General features: G+C 42.3%; 1 protein-coding gene across 1 annotated transcript in view; it reads left to right on the top strand.

Annotated features, from left to right (window-relative positions):
* COL21A1 (collagen type XXI alpha 1 chain) overlaps nt 1–19,984 on the top strand; it is a 189,651-nt gene that overhangs the window by 19,423 nt on the left and 150,244 nt on the right. The window contains exon 2 of the mRNA XM_032771112.2: nt 17,404–17,529. Coding sequence (XP_032627003.1) covers nt 17,442–17,529 — 88 coding nt within the window. The 5' untranslated portion in view covers nt 17,404–17,441. The remainder of the gene's footprint in view (nt 1–17,403; nt 17,530–19,984) is intronic.

The following is a 19,984-nucleotide window of genomic DNA, read 5'->3' as shown; positions in this document are numbered from 1 at the left end:
GGCAGCCGGGAGCTTCCAGCAGTGGCGGTACCCTGCAGCTCCTGGCCACTGTGGGTGGAACCCTGCAGCTCCCAGAGATTTTCATGACTTCAGCGCTTGGTGGCTGGAAGTCACGGGTTCTGTGACTTCTGTGATCTCCATAACACAAACATAGCCTTAATCATAATTCACAGCCACACATAGAACTCCTATTATTTCTCAGGGTTGGAACGTTACAAATATACATATTAAAGAACTTTAAACGGATACCTGTCATTCATAAGAAATAATGTCAAAGTAAAAAAAACCATGGGCATGGTTTAGCCTTTTCCCAGTAGCATCCTTTCTGACTTCCCACCCCAAATGACTCCGCTTGAGACTGGGCAGCACTCACCACCCCCCTACTCTACCTCCCTCTGCATCCCATTCCACGCAGCCCCTAAATCTGCTTCTTGCACCTCTCCATTCACCTTTCTCAGTTTCTTCTTATAGTCCCTTTATCCTACCTGGCCTCCTGAACCATACTATGGCAGCCATTTGGTCTGCTGGCATGACTACAACCTCACCAAAACCAGCATGATGTGGTAGCCAACTTTATTAAGGGAAGCCTCACTTCTACATGCAGATAGACTATAGGGAAACGATGACCATTGTGCTGGCTTCAGTTCAGTCCCTTTGACAGTAATAGGAGATGGTGACTGTTTTAATTAAGGGAGAATTTGTGAACTAGCTGTCTTTCATCAGATTGTCTTGAAATAGGTTTAAAAAAAACAAAAACCCAAGTTGCCAGAGTTGTGATATAATCATGAGAGTTGGCAATCCTGCTACTGTCTGCTACAGTAGGCTCCTCTTTCCTGCCAAGTGAGGGAATGTTGGTGTGGCTACTATGTCAGCAGGTGCATTTGCAATTACTGCTACTGCATCTGTGATGGGGTGTGTATGGTATGTTACCAACTTGCACGATAGTTTGCTTAACACTTTGTCTAAAAGAGATCTTTGTCAAAGCAAAGCAAAGTATGCAGGCCTTTCTTGAAACTAGAGTACCAAAATATTGATTGTGTACTGAAGGGCAATGACCCTCTTTTTTAACTTCTGAATCTGTAGATCCTTCCCGATATTAATTGTAAGCTACATTTGCTAGTTATAGACCAATTGTTGTTTGATGGGCTAAAGGAAACAGCTATATTTTGGGGAATCTGGGAAGAGTAATATTTTAGAAAATCAATACAAATAATTCTCTTTGGATAAAAATCATGCATCCTACATCATATATTTTGAGAAAGTGAGCTCAAATATTGGTTGAAAGAACTAGCCTTTCTGTAGGGGCTTGGAAATCAACTCAGTCTTTAAATCATCTTAGTCTTGGATTGTACTGAATCAGAAACTGCCAAAGTATCTCAAAGCTCCACATTTTGGATGTATTTAAAACAATGAATGCACTGTTCTTGCTGTAAACATGTTTTCTCCTGTGAGCATGAATGTGCTAATTTCCTTGTTTTCAACTCCCCTGTCCACTTCTCCACTTCCCTCTTCCCCGCCCCCCCCAAAGGAAAACTTTGTAAGAAAGTTTAAGGGCCTAATCCAATGGGAGTCCTTTCATTGATTTCACTGATTCATTAAGTTCCTAAATTCTTAAAGAAGGATTACTACCATTTCCACTCCCCCAAGCATCACAAGCCCTTTTGATCAGTCGATCATTGTTTTTCAATAAGGATAAGACACAGAAATAAAAACTTAGGCTTTGTAGTACCCTCTTGTTTAAACCAACATTGCAAAATCCCATTCATCCGTTTGGCTGGGGTGAGTAACGTTTGTTTGTTTGTTTTTTTGTATTTTTGCTTGGAGGCAAGTACACAGTTTCAGTATCATCATCAAAGTAAACAATTCGTACATTTTATGCTCAGCTACTCAAACCTGATGCTTTTGCCAGGCTTGTCTAAAACCTCCCTGAATCATCATCTTTCCTTCTTACATCTACTAATAAATACTAAGGGCCCGATCCAAGCCCAACACTAATGAGTGTAGACAAAGTGGTCTCTTATTCTAATGCAAGTGATTATGTGGAACAGTAGTTTAACTTTCCACATTTATATTTACTAGAAACAAAGCTGAAACTTAGAACTTTTTAGATTTTAGTAGAAGGAGTCACTTCAAACATTTGTTACTTGGAATCATATCAGGAGACGTTAGTTAACTTGGATCTATGCCGAGTGTCGGATTTAGTCCTATTGATTAGCTGTTTTGTTTTCCTTGGATCAGTCCATGAAGGGAAAACACTGTGAAATATCAAATTCCTTGATAAAGAGAGAAATAAGAGCATGGGCTTTTCATACACTGGCTGAATCATGGTTTCCAGGGAGACCTCAAATTTGCTTGTTGCAGCCAGAATCTTGAACTGGCAACTGTGACAGGTTACATAACATGCCCATCCTATACTGTATATTGTTTTTCCCAAGCATTCATGCATATCATCCAGGATCTCAAATGCTGTGGTAAGGCTGCATCCCCTTCAGTCTTTAATAACTAATTACCAGCATTACCTGGCACAATATCATCTTGAAGTGGGGACAAATCCAACAAACTGTGTGACTTGCCAGAATAAACTGGATTTAAAAATGCAGGCATTCTGTGACTCTTCAAACGTTGGAGCCTGAACACAAACTTCCTCTGTTGTAGACTAGAGGAGTCTGTGGGTTTGTTAGCCTTTGCTGAATGGTATCAAAAATAATCTGTCAGTCTATCCTTTCCAAGTCATTACTTTTAATATCAGAGATTTTTGTATACATGTATTTTAACGGCTTAGATTTTTCTTTGATGTTTGACATTGGAAGAGCCAGTTATATGGTTTCTCATTGAAAACCAATCTCTGTTCATTTGCTATTTTCAGACCCATCTTTACTTAGTGCTTAAGAGCCAGTTGGCATTAAGCCTTTTTTTCTGACTTCTCACCGACATTTGATCATGACTTTTTTTTTTTAATATTATGTTGCAGTTCTATTGATCCAGGTTTTAAGCTTGTCACACAGCGTTAGTTTTCATGTACGTATTATACTTTGGGAGTAATGAAAGCTATAATTAATTTTACAAAAAACATTTCTAGTAAAATTCCATATTTTCTTAACTATCTGCAAATTGTCATTGTGGGAAGAAAATTTCTGTAGTAAGTCTTGACCAATAATTAAATGTTGTTTTTTGATGTGTCAGCCAGCCACTTTTTTGTTCATTGAAGTTGAAAAGAATACTTGTAAGTAAGTCATGGCTACAGCACAGATGACTGAAATGTGAAATGTTGCATGTGAAATAATCTGTAATGTGGACTAGTGCCCTTATTTTGCTTTTTTCTCTTCCAAATTCAGTAAAATTATGGGTGATGCATGCTCACTTTAAACCTAAAAGTTTCAACCAAGCTTAATGAAGACCTACCTCTTTTTGTGACCACCCACATGGAGCTGGGGCAACTGCACATTCACTCTATTCTGTGGCAGGCACAGGGTCTGCTGCTATCAGATTGCTAGTGGCAGGTCTGTCCTTAACATTTTTAGGTAGGAGTGCGAATCAGTTTTTGTTCACACACAGGGCGGTGCACCAGTAGGCGGACTAGGCAGCTGCCTAGGGCGCCAAGTGATTGGGAGTGCCAAAAAGTGGTGCCCCTAATTTTTTTTTTTAAACAGCAGAGCACAAGGCTGCTGCTGCTCCTTGCCTCTGGGCTCCAGAGAGGCCGCCTGAGGCGTGGCCAGTCCCTCCCCCCCAGGGGAGCAGTCAATTACGGAGTGGGGAAGGAGAGGGTCTAGCGCTAGCAGCTGTGCTTTCTTCCTAATGCTGCGGGCTGAACCAGGCTCCATGCCACTCCCCGGGCTCTTGGCGATGGTGGCAGGCTTGGGCGCAGGGGTGGGGCTGGCTGCCGGTGCCGCCGCTGAGAGCCCTGGAGGCAGCGGGGAGCCCGGCTCAGCCAGTGGTGCGGGGAAGAAGGTGCAGCTGCGCTCTGCTCTTTGGGGAGAAGCTGGGTGTCTATTCCACCTGCAAGGTACCTATCTGGGCCATGGGGAGCTGCACGGGCCCACGGAGCACCGGGGGGGTCCAGTCCCTGGCCTGGGGAATGGTGTATGTGGGAGCAACCGGGGCACCCCTGCCCTAGCCAGCGCCACCCCCTTCAACACCACCGACCAGCTACCTTCTCCCCTGCATACCCCCCGCCCCAACAACGCACCTTGTCCTGCCCCTTTTGCCTCTGGGAAATCTCTACCTGGCAACCACCTGAGCCAGCCACAATCACCTTTACCCCTGCATCAACCTTGGGACCCCTCCTCCCCCTGCCATCTCCCTCCTGCCCACTTCTCCCTTGTGTAAACCCCTCCCTGCCACCTTCACCCCCCTGCAACAACCCTGGGCACAGACAGCCCCCCCCGCCTGCCAGCCCCTCGCAACAACCCCCTCCTGCCCACTTCTCACTTGTGCCACTCCCTCCCTGCCACTGCACCCCCTGCAACGAGCCCCTTTTGCCTCTGTGGAATCTCTTCCCTACCATTACAACCCCACCCCCTCCACCTCTTGGCCACCTGTTTGCAGCCCCTCCCCTGCACTTTGTGAACATTTGGGCCCCTGGGGGGAACTTGGCCGTAGGAAGGTGGGGGCTGGATATCGGGGGTGTGTGTGTGCAAGGTAGAAGTTTCACCCAGGGCACAAAATATCCTTGCACTGATCCCGTGCGCACACACACACCACATACCCCAAAACTGAATACATTCCACCTTGTACCACTATACACATGACCAGCTTGAGGAAGATGTTAAGGTATATCCCTTCAAAAAGCCATGTGTGTGTGTGTGTAAATGTAATTTAATCGCTCATTTTGTCTTTTCTGCTGGCACTCATATTATCTGAACACCTTCCATGTAAAATCAATAGCAAAATAGTCCCTACAGGATTTCACACAATCTCTGGCACTTCTCTCATTTTGGGGTAAAAACTTGGAGTTTGTTTAGGCTTTTTCTTGAATCTTATTAATTTCCTCTTTTTGTTGTTGTTAGTTGGGTTTTATTCGATAGAATGGGGCTTTCACAAGTCTGCCAAGTGTCTCACTCTTGTGACATGTCTGCAGTACCTGGTCAGGTTGGCCTACATCTCAGGTGTGTTCTCACATATCCAGATTAGCTGCGGGCATGCAGAATGTGTTAGCAGTTATTTGTTCCTCCAGTCCACTGGTGGCCACTGTGGTATCTGGACAGCCAGTAGCTAGGAGCAGTCTCTCTGTTTAGTGTCTTGGTGCTTCCGTGATGCATTGAGCTAGTAAGGAGTAGTTGCTTGAAGGTAGCACAAGGAGACAGGCCCATTGCTGATCCTTGTTGGCCCCTCTCAGCTGCATTAGGATTCTCTCCATCAGAACCTCTCTGCTATACTAGCCGCTATCTACTCTAGCATCTCTAGACACCAGTCACTCCACTACCCAGCTGCCCCAAGCTCCCACCTAATCCACCATCACTCCTTAGCTGTTCCCAAGTACCCACACAGTTACCTCAGGCACCCAATCACTCATCCTCAGGCCACTCCACCACCTCCCTTGCACACACCGTCACCCCATACCAGAGGGAAGTTGTAGGAACAAACTGGTGGAAAATCTATTCTATATGGATTCCTATATGGTGCAGGATAAATTTGGGGAGCACATTAAAGAGCTTATTCCTTCACTCTCCCACTTCCCTGGTCCTTCTCGCATGAACAGAGAGCAACAATACCCGAAGTCTGAAGGTGCAAACAATTCAATGTTTATTGGGGTGAACTTCCAGCAAGTATAAATCTAAGTTCCTTTTTCCTTATTTTCGAATCCCAACTTAGTTCCTGTTTGCCCCTAATTTATATAGTAATATTCTTAGCTATACCTTAACCAAACATTTTACTGAAATCTACCTAAGCAATCCTAATATATATTGTAACATAATTCTCTAACCCAGAGTAGGCAACCTTTGACATGCATGCTGAAAATGGCACATGAGCTGATTTTCAGTGGCACTCACACTGCCCCAGTCCTGGCCACTGGTCCGGAGGGCTCTGCATTTTAATTTAATTTTAAGTGAAATTTCTTAAACATGTTAAAAACCTTATTTTCTTTACATATAACAATAGTTTAGTTATATATTATAGACTTATAGAAAGAGACCTAAAAATGTTAAAATGTATTATAGGCACATGAAACCTTAAATTAGAGTGAATAAATGAAGACTTGGCACACCACTTCTGAAAGGTTGCCGACCCCTGCTCTAACCAATTATATACCACTACCCTAATTAACTTACACATAGCAAAATTATACAGCAGACAGAAACAATTAGAGAACAAGACGGATTAACAATAGAAAAAGGGGGGGCCATAAAAATAAAATGTACAGACATGAGGGTTTCACAACCACAACTATTGAAGTGATTTCTTGCTAGACAGGATGATATCAAACTAAGTTTTCTTTAACCATCTTTATCTGGTGGTGATAGACACTATCAGGACAGGATTGTATTCCTAACAGCCCAATACCACCTTATTTCAATGTGACTAGTTTGAAATGTGAGGATATGACCATACGCTTCCCAGCTTATGGCTGCTTCTGCTGCTTAGCCAAAGGCCTTAGCTTAAGAACAGGGCCTCAGCAGGGCTGGCACTTCCATTAGGCGACCCTAGGCAGTCGCCTGGGGCGCCAGGATTCGGGGGCGGCATTTTGTTCGCTCCCCACAGGGCGCACGGGAGCTTCCGGTTCCACTCCCGTCGTGCCGCCGAAGAAGGACCTTCTGCCGATGTGCCACAGAAAACAGCGGCAGGCAATTGAGCAGCTCAATGACTGCCACTGTCGCCTGCGGCATTTCGGCAGAGAGTCCTTCTTGGGTGGCACGGTGGGAATGGAACCGGAAGCTCCCGCACACCCCGTGGGGAGCACACAAAATGCCACCCCCCAAATTCTGCCTAGGGGATCAGAAACTTTTTATACCTCTATAACTAGCTAAATGATAAACATATACCTAAATTCTTAAAAGTATAGGCCTTTACGGGCAGGCCTGCATATCTATATCCTAACACACAATAGGTGGCAATGGGGATTGAAGAGGATTGTGTTTGTGGGCAAAATAAAGTAAACCAAACCAAATCTTGGCCTCTCAACAAAAACTTGCTGCTGTGACAAACATCAGTGCTTTTCAAAACTTGAATGCTCTGCTTTCCCTTGGAGCAATCCATTCATATTGGTATATTTGAATTTGTTTTCTAGATTCTCTTCACAAGAAAAGCAGCAAGAAATTAGTTCCCTAAATTAACATGAGTCCTAAGTGAGGGTTTTCTGGGGCAAAAATCTGGCTCTGTATGGAGGGAGACTATAAACAGTCACTGAAACACATGTATCAAAATCTTCTAAAAATTCTGCCTTTGGGAACAAGAAAAAATTTTCGGGCAAAAACCCAACCAACTAAACATTGGTGAGGAGACCCTCAGTGGGAGATACTCTGTGAGAGTCATTTTCACCCGCTTTGTGGCCCCCTGGTACTCACAGAGTGGGGTAAAGTGGCTTTAGTATAACTGAGAATTGGGACCCAAATCTGGCAAATCATTTTTAATAACTAATACAGCTGAGAAGACAGTATACTACTCACTGACCCTTAATTTGTGAAGAGAAAAAGAAGCTAAATGTGTTTAGATTATGTACAGAGCTCTATTCCTTTGGTACAATTAGAACAAAATGGGCCTGACCACTGCATGAATCCATGATGACAGGGAAGGAGTGTTGGGGGGGTCATAAAATGAACCCTGTGTTCCTTTGCATCCCAGTGTAGTGACTGGGCATAGTTTCAGTCCCTCTATTCCCCCAAAGCAGGGATTCCTCTCTCCTAACATACCTGGGAATATGATACAATGCAAAGGGAATGGAAAGAAGTAGAAAGGAGGTGGGGGCAAGAACCTGACTCCTCCTACTGGTCAACCAAGCTTGTTGGGCATAGAGATAGGAGCGACTGTGCACATAGTAAGGGATAGTGCAGTAGACACACTCCTTGTGTAAAGTTCTAGGCACTTAGATGCAGTGAACACTACACTACTATAATCATTAATATTGTTTATATGAGCAATCTCAGAGGAGAGGCCTAGAATTCAGTATTTATAGTGGCCTCTCCTGGTTTGCACTACAAAGTTAGGTCAACATAAGTCACCTTGTGTCAACATAGTTGTGCATGTGTCTGTACTCAGATTTGTTCCCTGCCAATGAAAGGGCCCTTTACCGTGACATAGTAACATCACTCCCTGAATGATGTTATGTCGTGGTTGATGTACTGTGATTGACACAGTGCAAGCAGAGAGACTGTGTGACCCAGGTTGACCCTAGCAGTCCTCCAGCAGCTGTCCCACGATGACCAACACTGACTGCTGCATTACAATGAGCTGCACGCCATACTTAGCGGAAACCCCACCAGCACCCTGCAGAGCACAGTGAATACCTCTGAGGAGCCTTAGATGCAGACCCCTTTTGTGAGGATGAGAAGGATGGGGGACATGTTACCAGGGGGTCCAGCTATGCTGTAAGTTAGGACTGTTAAGACTCCCTTACAGCCTAGCTAGTCCCAACAGCTGAGCTTGGCCAAGCTCAATCCGGGGAAAGGAAACTCAGGTAAGTGTGCCAATGCATTTTCCATTACAATGTTTAATTGTACAGATCGTGCCCAGCCCCAACATAGCAGGACACGAGTATTGACTTCTCATTGTTTTACATCTACTGGAGGTAGCAGTACAACAAACAGGGGAAGAGTTATCTGCTTTTCATTCCCGCGTTAGGTAGTAGGGTCATGCATAGCAGTTTGTTTATTTACACGGGGATGTCCCTTGAAATCTCCTCAAAGAGCTCAATAAAACTTTCATGAAGGTACTGTGTAATCCTCTCCTGAAGGTTTCTCAGGATGATGGTCTTATTTCGTCATACCATGCTAGGACGCTTTCCCACGCCAGTCCATGATATTCCCACAGTACTTTTGCTGGTAAGTTATAGTCCATTAATCCAGCCCATACTTTTTTAAGGTGGATAGAAAGCTGGCTAGATTGTCGGGCTCAACAGGTAGTGATCAATGGCTCCGTGTCTAGTTGGCAGCTGGTATCAAGCGAAGTGTCCCAAGGGTCGGTCCTGGGGCCAGTTTTGTTCAATATCATCGTTAATGGCCTGGAGGATGGCGTGGACTGCACCCTCAGCAAGTTTGCTGATGACACTAAATTGGGAGGAGTGGTAGATATGCTGGAGGGTGGGGATAGGGTTCAGAGTGACCTAGACAAATTAGAGGACTGGGCCAAAAGAAATCTGAGGTTCAACAAGGACAAGTGCAGAGTCCTGCACTTATGACAGAAGAATCCTATGCACTGCTGCAGGCTGGGGACCAACTGGCTAAGTGGCAGTTCTGCAGAAAAGAACCTGGGGATTAGAGTGGACAAGAAGCTGGATATGAGTCAACAATGTGCCCTTGTTGCCAAAAAGGCTAACAACATATTGGACTGCATTAGTAGGAGTATTGCCATCAGATCAAGGGAAGTGATTATTCTCCTCTATTTGGCACTTGTAAGACCTCATCTGGAGTACTGTGTCCAGTTTTGAGCCCTACATTACAAGAAGAATGTGGAAAAATTGGAAAGAGTCCAGCGGAGGGCAACAAAAATGATTAGGGGGCTGGGGCACATGATTTATGAGGAGAGGACTGGGATTGTTGAGTCTGCAGAAGAGAAGAATGAGGGGGGATTTGATAGCCTCTTTCAACTACCTGAACGGAGGTTCCAAAGAAGATGGATCTAGACTATTCTCAGTGGTAGCAGATGACAGAACAAGGGGCGATCGTCCCAAGTTGATGGATATTAGGAAACACTTTTTCACTAGGAGGGTGGTGAAGCACTGGAATGGGTTACCTAGGGAGGTGGTGGAATCGCCTTTCTTAGATGTTTTTAAGGTCAGGCTTGACAAAGCCCTGGCTGGGATGATTTAGTTGGGGATTGGTCCTGCTTTGAGCAGGGGGTTGGACTAGATGACCTCCTGAGGTTCCTTCCAACCCTGATAGTCTATGATGACTTCAGCAGGCACCATTGCAGTAAGCAAGCAGACTAGTGGCAAATGGACCTGGGTGACTTTGGCACGCCAGCAGCAGTTGTTCTCTCTGCCTTTGTTACTCTAGGAGCAGGATATCAGCTAAAATCTCGACTGTCTATGGAAAATAGTGCCAGTACTCATTGCCATTGCCCTGTACTGATACCCATGGAAGTAGGGTCAAATTATGTTGTTTCATGCAGCTGAACAATTCCCTCTTAGTTTCTCCCTGCCCATCCCTTGAGTGGGCCATACTCACCATGGCTGGAACTGGAGATCAGTACTGTGCAGAGGTGCTCCAGAGCTGAAGTATCAATAACTATGTTTTGCCCGAAACTTCTGGAGAGCAAGGGAAGGGAGTTCTGGAACTTATTTTTTCACTTTCTGTTGTGAGTGTAAATACAGTGACATATGTTGTCTTTATCTGCAACTGCTGCCATTGTGGCATTGAGGGGCTTGCCCCTCACACCCGCAGAATGTCTGGCCATGATAAGGAGGAGAAGGAAGAGGAGTCAGCAGGACATGTTCTCAGAGAGTCTGCAAGCCAGTGTTGCATCAGGCTGTGAACAGAGGGCAAGGAGGGTGAATATTTCAGACACTATGGTGAAGAAAAGGGTAGACAGGGGAGAGCCCAGCAGGAAAAGGGGAGAGAGATACACCAGGACATGATGGGCCACGGCACCCACCCTCCCTTCCAGCACTCTAGGGCTGGGCGTGCTAGCCTCGGGTGGGGCCTGGCGGCTCTGGCCCCCATATGGGTTATGGATGGTATTATGGAATGGAAGAAGCTGCACGATGGGAACTTGACCCATTTCTCCCAGGCATCCCTCTGTAACTTGTTTCTGCCTCACCAGGTACGTTGCCAAAATTCCCCAAAATACAGTGTGCTGGGTGATGGTGAATTGCACACTGGGATGCCTAGCCAGGGTGCACCGCACTGTATTGACACACTCACTCTTAGTGAGTACGTGCAGCACCGATACAAGGAACCAAGTACACACACACAGGATATACTAACTGGGGCTGGATTATGCCAATGTAACTTTCTTCGACCAAAGTTTGTAGTGTAGACATGGTTTGAAGTAGTAATGAGGTATTTTGGCAGGTCTTTTCAAGAAACTTACACTTCTATTGCCCGTGCTGTATCTTTTATGTAGATGATAAAGAGAACTTTGGTATCTAGTGCTGTTGGTTGGCACCTATCATGACTACTAAAAATTCAATTCCATGTTATTATTTTCTTTAAATTTAAAATAAATGTAGTGGCTGTGTAATCCTGGAATCTACCTGCTGGGGAAGCCACTTAAGTTTTGGGTAATTTCTTTTGAATTTTGGTTTCTGGTATCAAATCTAATGTAGAGTATTGAAAAGCTTTTTGGCTTTAGACTTATAAATGAGATTTTCAAGTCCCCTGATTTCTTGTATCTTACAGGAACCAGATGTTCTTTCTGAGAGTTGTAAAGGAAATACAGAGGAAAAATTGTATTTGGAGAAGTAGCTTTGTTGTGAGAATATACTTTTATTCACCAAACCAAAATACATTTTGACCTATTATTAAACCCTTTTTGTTACCGGACAAATCTGATTTAAAAATAGTTTTCCTTTGCCCACTATTTTGTTGACTCTCTTAAAAAATTCTTATGTTGGAAAAGTATGGTTTTCATTTACAGAAGCCCTTCCCCTGTTTTATTGTGATTATCTAGGTATTCAGTAATTTTAGAAGTAATTTTACCTAGTATTGCAGTAAGGTTTATTTATCTGTAATTCCCATAATCCCATCTAGTGACATTTCATAGAACAGTAATCCCAAATGTTGAGGGTGGGGTGGGGCGAGACCCACGCCAGCCCTCACTGGGAGCGGGGAGAGAGTGCCACCCAGCTGTGCTATTCCCCCAGCTCTGTCCCAGCCCCGGTCCCAGCTCGTGCCCTGGCCGTGGACCTGCTCCTGGCCCTGGTGGCAGCTCTGCTCCCAGCTGCAGACACAGTTGCAGCCCTGGCTCTTGGCCCTAGCTGCAGCTCTGCTCCTGGTCACGACTCCAGCCACAGCTCTGGCTGTGGCCCGTGGCTCTGCTTCTGTCCTGGGCTCCTGACCATGGCTCTGGCCCTGCCCCCAACTGCGAGTGCTGAGGGATGTGTGTGGGATGGACAGTTTCTGTTATGGGTGGGGGTGTGACAGGAAAAGTTTGGGGAATCATAAAGAGTAAGGATTTTTACCATATAGTGCTGTAACATGCTGTACATGGAACTACACTGTAAGGCCATTTGAAAGCTGAAACTAGTGCATAATGTAATGTCCACTTACATAGTTTGCTATTGTTTGCATATTATATCCATGCTCAGTGATGCCCATTGGCCATCTATTAGTTTTCAGATGGAATTTAAGGTGTTGGTGTTAAGCAGTCGAGCCACGAGTGGTTTATGACCTGGTTCTTTTTCTCCCTGTAACATACTGTTGCAATTGTGCTGAATAGAGGCATTGAGCTGGTGTTCTCTCAGTTTAAACAGGCTAGTGCTTCTATATGAATGTATTTTCTGGAGTTTTTTGATATTTTAATTTGCTCCCATCTTCTCCTTTGTGCTTTGAAATAATTACTTTCCCAAAGCCATCTTTTTGCAGGGTTTTTAGGAAGAGGACAGTTTTAGGATGGTTAGTGGATGTGTGTAATTACATCCTGAGTGGTTTATAGGTGTACTATGTTTATTTTTTACTTGTATTTTATGAATTGCTGATTTTAATTTTTATAAGTGGAAAGGAAGCACAAATTCTAAAGAAACAAAAATATTTTCTTTAGCCATTTCATTCTTAAGGTCCTCCATCTCCAGAACCCATGGATGAATACTATCTAGTTATTATGACTTCTTCCAATATTAAAATTATCAGTTTAGTCCACCTCCTCTTTTTATGCCAGCTTAAATTTAGTACCATTAAGACTATGGGAAAGACTGATGCAGAGAAGTCATATCTCTTCTCTTCAATATATTTATCCTCCCTAATAAACAAACCCTGAAGAGAATCACCAGGATGTGCACATACCTAAAGTGAGTATTCAGTAGAGTCCTTCTCCTTCCTTATCCCAGCCTCTCTCAATTGCTTGTCACCTTCCTTTGTTCTTTCTTGTGTAAAGTTTAGATTTTGTCGTCTTTGGGATGGTTTTCTGTAACGATCCTAACTCACATTTAGTGCAATGAAATAATAAGAATCGCTCCCCTTTACACACTGAAGGCCTAGTGCCCTCATTCTGATATTCTCACCATTATTTTTTCTGATATTTTCAAATAATGTATTTCTAGAGTTTTTTGTCTCTTTGGTTATTTGCTATTCAAATTCCCTCTTAAATCTTCTGTTTCTTTTGATATCACTTGGCCTTAGTTTTCACTTCTTGAAGGATAGCTTTTAATCTTGCCAAGATGACATTTTGGCATGGTGATTCTTAGGTTATGTATCTCAAAACCATCAGGTCCGGGAATCCCAGACTAGGATTAACAGGTCTTCAATGGTATAAATTTTGTTTCTGGTCCTTTCAGCTTTCTAGATTATTGAATCTTAAATTCACAGTGTTTTGATTCCCTTTCAGCTTTTGTTTTTTTACACACAGTTGATGGTTTTAAATGGCCTCTATTTCAAATTGCTAGAAATTATCACTTAAATCTGTTTGAAATAAGACTGGCATCTCGGCATTCAAATGGAATCAAACAATAATCTTTAGTTTGAGCAATACATGTGATATCAGCAGATAAAGTAAGGTGAGAATTGAAGTGGGAGTGGGGAGAGGCAAGATAGTAATCAGAAAGAATTATTTAAATTTAAAATCAGCAGTGTTATTATTTGCCAGAGCTAGAAATTCTCTGGTCTTCCAGTACAAAAGAGGGTAAGTAAACTTTTCTGCTACTAGATCAGTTTGAGAGAAAATTCCTATCCTAGCATACCTAACAAATGCAAACGTAATAGGCAAAATATATTAATGCATACAGACTTCTATTCACGTATAACTGGTATGCTGTCTTTTGTTCCTTAAGTTCTGTTTGTACTTTGTAAGTAAATGTAGTAAAAAAATAATTAAAAAAACACCAGAGATCTAAAGTTTTTGAGTTGGTTCTCGACAGTCTGATTATAGAATTCTTTGGGACTATGGCAGTAATGGTAGGGGCAGAGGGCAAAGTAACTTGTGTTCATAATAAAGTGTGCACAAACCCTGTTGGGAAAGAACGTTCTGTGTTCGTACAGCATCTACCAGATGCTGGTCCCTGATTGGAGCGCCTACATTCTACCACAATACAAATAGTAAATAAATAAAACATGTTGCAGAAAAGTAGGTTTGTTTGAAAAAGATGGTAGTGTCAACTTGTCTTATTGACTTACGTACACCATAATAATAAGAAAGAGGTAAAATAAAATAGGTTTCTTGTAAGTGTTTACATTGTCTCTTCTTTGCTTATTATAAGTTAACTAGCAGTTTTGGAAGCTGATGTTTCTTTTGTGCTTTGTTTTTAAGTCCCTAGTATTTAGCCTCAGCTCAGGTCAGAAGTCAGATTTCAGAGAGGTTGTGTATGGAGGAAATTAAAAAAAAAAAAAAGTTGGACTGAGATGAATGCCTTGTAAGTGATAAAAAATGCAAGAAGCTGACTTAGAAGCCAAACTACAGCAACATACTCCTTTTGGCTCATATGCTAGAGTAAGAAAAATTCCCCAAAATAATGGAAAAATTCTGTGTTTGACTGGGGAACTTGTTCAAGTTCACGTCTGTCATTTAGTACATACCTATCATGAATACGCAGAGAATAAACTTGAATCGGAAATTCTTACCTTTCCAATCATGTTTCCCTTGTCCCTAAATCTCAGTAAAACTCTCCTTCCCCCCCATCACCAACCTAATAAAAAGTTTGCATCTGGTATGTTGGTATTTGTGGGACCAATGCTCTATTGAACGGTTACAGAATGTAGATTCTACTGATTCTTTTCTGGATGCCCAGTACATTATGGCACATTAGTAGCATTCTTTTCATTGTACGCCTTTGGCTACCTTTGGTAAAGGAAATGATTATTTGTTTCCATTTACCTGCTCATTGTGGCACTTCTCATGTCTCAAAACAAAATGCTGCATGCCTGTATCCAGAGTGGGTGTTCTGTAGTACTTAGAAGTTTCACCACATCTAATTGGTTTCTAATTATTACCGGGGTGAGAGATGCTGTCCATACATATAGGAAGACCCTTTTTTGCACTGAAATGATTACAATCAAAGGAGACAAGGAACATACAAACAATGAGGGAGAAGGACACTATACATATATGTACAGGTGTTATACATTTAAAGTACATTGACATTTTCTTTTGTTATTAAACAAATATATTTCATTTACATCCAGTGGCGCCTCCACCTATGTATTATTTGTAGGCCCATTTAATGTGTGACTCATTGAAGACATAGGTCTTGAGGAGGGATTTGAAGGATATGTTAGTGACCCTGCAGGTCAGCTCAGGGAGATGATTCCATGTTTATGGCAAAAAGGTGCAAAGATGTTTTTTAGACAAATGAACAAGTGGATGGTCAAGACCAACATGGTTGACAGAGAAGGATATGGGGCGGAGGGCAATGTCTGAATTAGTCTGGTCTTATTCTGTAAAGTTCTAAGTTCAATGGGAGTTAAGGGTGTTTAGCATCTGTTTAGTTATTGGTTTTCTTGCTGAAGAGATTTAAAAAAAGTTATTTGAGCAGCTACTAGACAGAGGACTATGTTTTATATCAAAACCAAGGAATTCAGTGGATATTGCCACTGTCATGACACACAAGAGATGCTGACAATGTATTAAGCAGAAAAAAACAGCCTGCAGATTTATTAAAAATGTGCACACAGATAAGTAAGTGAGGATCAAATTCTGGTCTGCATTACATTTTTGCAACCACACTTGACCAAATTCACTTGCTTGTGCCAACAGTGCATTTTCCCCATTGACTTGAAGTTTGCATTTTGTAACTGAGAACAGAATATGACCATTAAAGATATGTTTGTGTTCTAGAAGATGAAACTACACAAAGTAAAGATAAGAAGCAATTGTCTCCTCTGTGTCTTGAAATTAGTTTAAAATTAATTAAGAGTAAAGTATAATAATCCAAAGTAGCCCTATTTCATTTTTATTCGAGTCCTATTTTAATACCTAACAAGCATGGAATTAAGCAAGGAGTATAGTTAAAATAAAATTTATTATGTAAACAAAGAGGTGCAAATCAGGGGTTGGAGCAAACAGTAGATGGGAGAGAATATCCAGAGTAAAAACTGGAATGGAGAAAAGGCAATATGAAACTTGTCATGGCATGTTGCATCTGCTAATATTGGTGGAAGCAATTTACTAATAACTTGCAGTAATGCATGGCATTATGCTCATCTTATTCCCCCTCTAATGCACAGCTCTACTGTAACACATTTGGGACAAGATTCTGGGTATGTCTACACTACCCGTCAGATCGGCGGGTAGCGATCGATCTATTGGGGATCGATTTATCACATGTAGTGTAGACACGATAAATCGATCCCTAATCGCTCTCCCGTTGACTGCTGAACTCCAGCTCAGCAAGAGGTGAAAGCAAAGTCAATGGGGGAGCGGCGGCGTTCAATGCCATGCCGCGAGGATGTGAAGTAAGTGATTTTAAGTTGCTCTAATATACGTTGACTTCAGCTACGCTATTCTCGTAGCTGAAGTTGCGTATCTTAGATCGACCCGCCCCCGCCCAGCGTAGACCAGGCCTCAGTGACAGGAGATTAAATCTGCAGTAATGCCACTGAAATCAGGGGTCTGTCGCCCAGGTCTACACCACAATCTTTGAGATCAGAGTCTGACCCTCTTTCTTTGAGTTTCATAATAGTATATGAAATAGTGTAAATCACATAAACCGACATTATTTTGGGTAGGAAAAGTGCAATTCCAATAGCTAGGTATGGTGAAGGGGACTACAATCATGCAAATACCCATATTGTGCTCTGTGGCTCAGACACTTTGTCCCGTCTTCAGAGGAATGAAGCAGCTGTGCATCCCAAGTGAATTATATTTCATGGATTAATTTCAAATTTGTGACCTTTTGGATATAATGTACTTGTTACTTTTATGTAATACCCTATAGCAAATGATAGTTGTTTCAGAGAATACCTAGGAGATGGTTATAATTCTAGAATAAGGATCAAATCTTTCTCACATTACTTACATGGGTAGTACACTTGAAGTTATGGAACATAGTCAGTAGGACTGTTCAGGAGAGCAAGGTGCCAATTTTATGCGTAATTGGCAAAGCATAACTGTTCAGTTGTATTTTCATTTGATAGAACTGTAATGTATTTTCTTTTTTTACAGTTTAATTTAGGACTCAAAATTTTGGAAATAAAATATACATGGCACAGAACTTAAAGGTTCTTCAGGCAATTTTAATTCTGCTACTTCAGGATTACATCTCGGCTGAAGATGGTGAAATAAGAGCAAGTAAGAGATATTTATTTAATTTTTATTTACTTGTCCTGGCTAGTTAAAAACAAGTGTAGCGTATTCAGAGGACTGGATTATGATATCTGTATCCAGGTCCACATATAGTACTTACTAGGATGAAATGTCAGTGGTGAATTGAGGAAGGGGAAGAGCATATTTGGATACAGACTGGCTAACCTAGTGAGGAGGGCTTTAAACTAGGTTTGAAGGGGGCAGGTGACAAAGCCCACAGGTAAATCAAGAAGGTTTGGAATTTGGGGGGAGCATGGGATGTTAGAGAAGGGCTAAAGGAGAGACAAGACAGAACTGGGGGTGGGGGGAATCAAATGAGTATCTTATATGTCTGTATACTAATGCAAGAAGTACGGGGAATAAGCAGGAAGAACTCCAAATGCTAGTAAATAAACACAACTGTGACATAGTTGGCATCACAGAGACCTGGTAGGATAATACACGACTGGAATATTGGTATAGAAGGGTACATCTTGCTCAGGAAGGACCGAGGGGAAGAAAAGGGAGGAGGTGTTGCCTTATATATTAAAAATGTATACATTTGGACTGAGACTGAGATGAAAATAGAAGACACACTTGTTGAAAGTCTCTGGGTAAGGATAAAAGGGGTACAAAACAAGGGTAATGTCACGGTAGGGGTCTGCTACGGACCAGCTGACCAGGTAGAAGAGGCTTTTTTTAAACAGCTAACAAAATCATCCAAAGCACAGGACTTGGTGATGTCTGGGTAGTTGAAGTACTCCATCATCTGTTGGGAAAATAACAGAGCACGCCACAGATTATCCAATAAGGTCTTAGAATGTATTGGAGACAATTTTTTATTTCAGAAGGTGGAGAAAGCTACCAGGGGAGAGGCTGTTCTAGATTTGATTTTGACAAATAGGGAGGAACTAGTTGAGAATTTGAAAGTGGAAGGCAGCTTGGGTGAAAGTGATCATGATTCTAAGGAATGGTAGGAGGAACAACAACAAAAAGACAATGGATTTCAAGAAGACTGACTAAGCAAACTCAGGGAGTTGGTAGGTAAGATCCCATGGGAAGCAAGTGTAAGGGGAAAAACAATAGAAGACTGTTGGCAGTTTTTCAGAGAAACATTATTAAGGGCATAAGAGGAAACAATCCCATGGTGTAAGAAAAATAGAAAGTATGGCAAGAGACCAGCCTGGCTTAACCAGGAGAACTTCACTGATCTAAAATTCAAAAAAGAGTCCTACAAAAAGTGGAAACTAGATCAAATTACAAAGGATGACTATAACTAATAACACAAATATGTACGGACAAAATTAGAAAGGCCAAGGCACAAAACAAGATCAAACTATCTAGAGACATAAAGGGTAACAAGAAAACATTCTACAAATACATTAGAAGCAAGAGGAAGACTAAGGACATGGTAGCCCCATTACTTAATGGGGGTGGGGGTGCGTGGAAATGGAAATGGTTGGTGATTGGGTGTCTAACATAGTGAATACCAGTGAAAATGAGGTAGGATCAGAAGAGGCTAAAATAGGGGAAGAACGAGTTAAAAATTACTTGAACAAATTAGATGTCTTCAAGTCACCAGAGCCTGATGAAATGCATCCTAGAGTACTCAAGGAGCTGACTGAGGAGATATCTGAGCCATTAGCGATTATCATTGAGAAATAATGGAAGACAGAAGAGATTCCAGAAGACTGGAAAAGGGCAAATATAGTGGCCATCTATAAAAATGGGAAATAAGGACAAACCAGGGAATTACAGACCAGTCAAATTAACTTCTGTACCTGGAAAGAGAATGGAGCAAATTAAGCAATCAGTTTGCAAACATCTGGAAAATAAGGAGGTGATAAGTAACAGTCTGCATGGATTTGTCAAAAACAAATAATGTCATACCAACCGGATAGCTTTCTTTCACAGGGTGACAAGCCTTCCGGATAGGGGGGATATAGTAGGTATGGTATATCTTGATTTTAGTAAAGCTTTTGATACAGTCCCACATGACCTTCTCATAAACAAACTAGGGAAATGCAACCTAGATGGACCTACTGTAAGGTGGGTGCAAACCTGGTGGGAAAACAGTTCCCAGAGAGTAATTATCAATGGTTCACAGTCATGCTGGAAGGGCATAATGAGTGGGTCCCGCGGGGATCAGTTCTGAGTCTGGTTCTGTTTAATATCTTCATTGATGATTTAGATAATGGCATACAGTGTACAAGCTGGAAGGGGTTGCAAGTGCTTTGGAGGATAGGATTCAAAATGAACTGGAGAAATGGCCTGAAGTAAATAGGATGAAATTCAGTAAGGATAAATGCAAAGTACTCCATTTAGGAAGGAACAATCAGTTGCACACATACAAAAGGGGAAATGACTGCCAAGGAAGGAGTACTGCAGAAAGGGATCTGGGGGTCATAGTGGACCACAAGCTGAATATGAGTCAACAGTGTAACACTGTTGCAAAAAACGG

The sequence above is a fragment of the Chelonoidis abingdonii genome, chromosome 3, assembly GCF_003597395.2.
Source record: "Chelonoidis abingdonii isolate Lonesome George chromosome 3, CheloAbing_2.0, whole genome shotgun sequence".
In the NCBI taxonomy this organism is placed as follows: domain Eukaryota; kingdom Metazoa; phylum Chordata; order Testudines; family Testudinidae; genus Chelonoidis; species Chelonoidis abingdonii.
The sequence above is the reverse complement of the archived record's forward strand: the minus strand, read 5'-3'. Positions and strand labels throughout refer to the sequence as shown.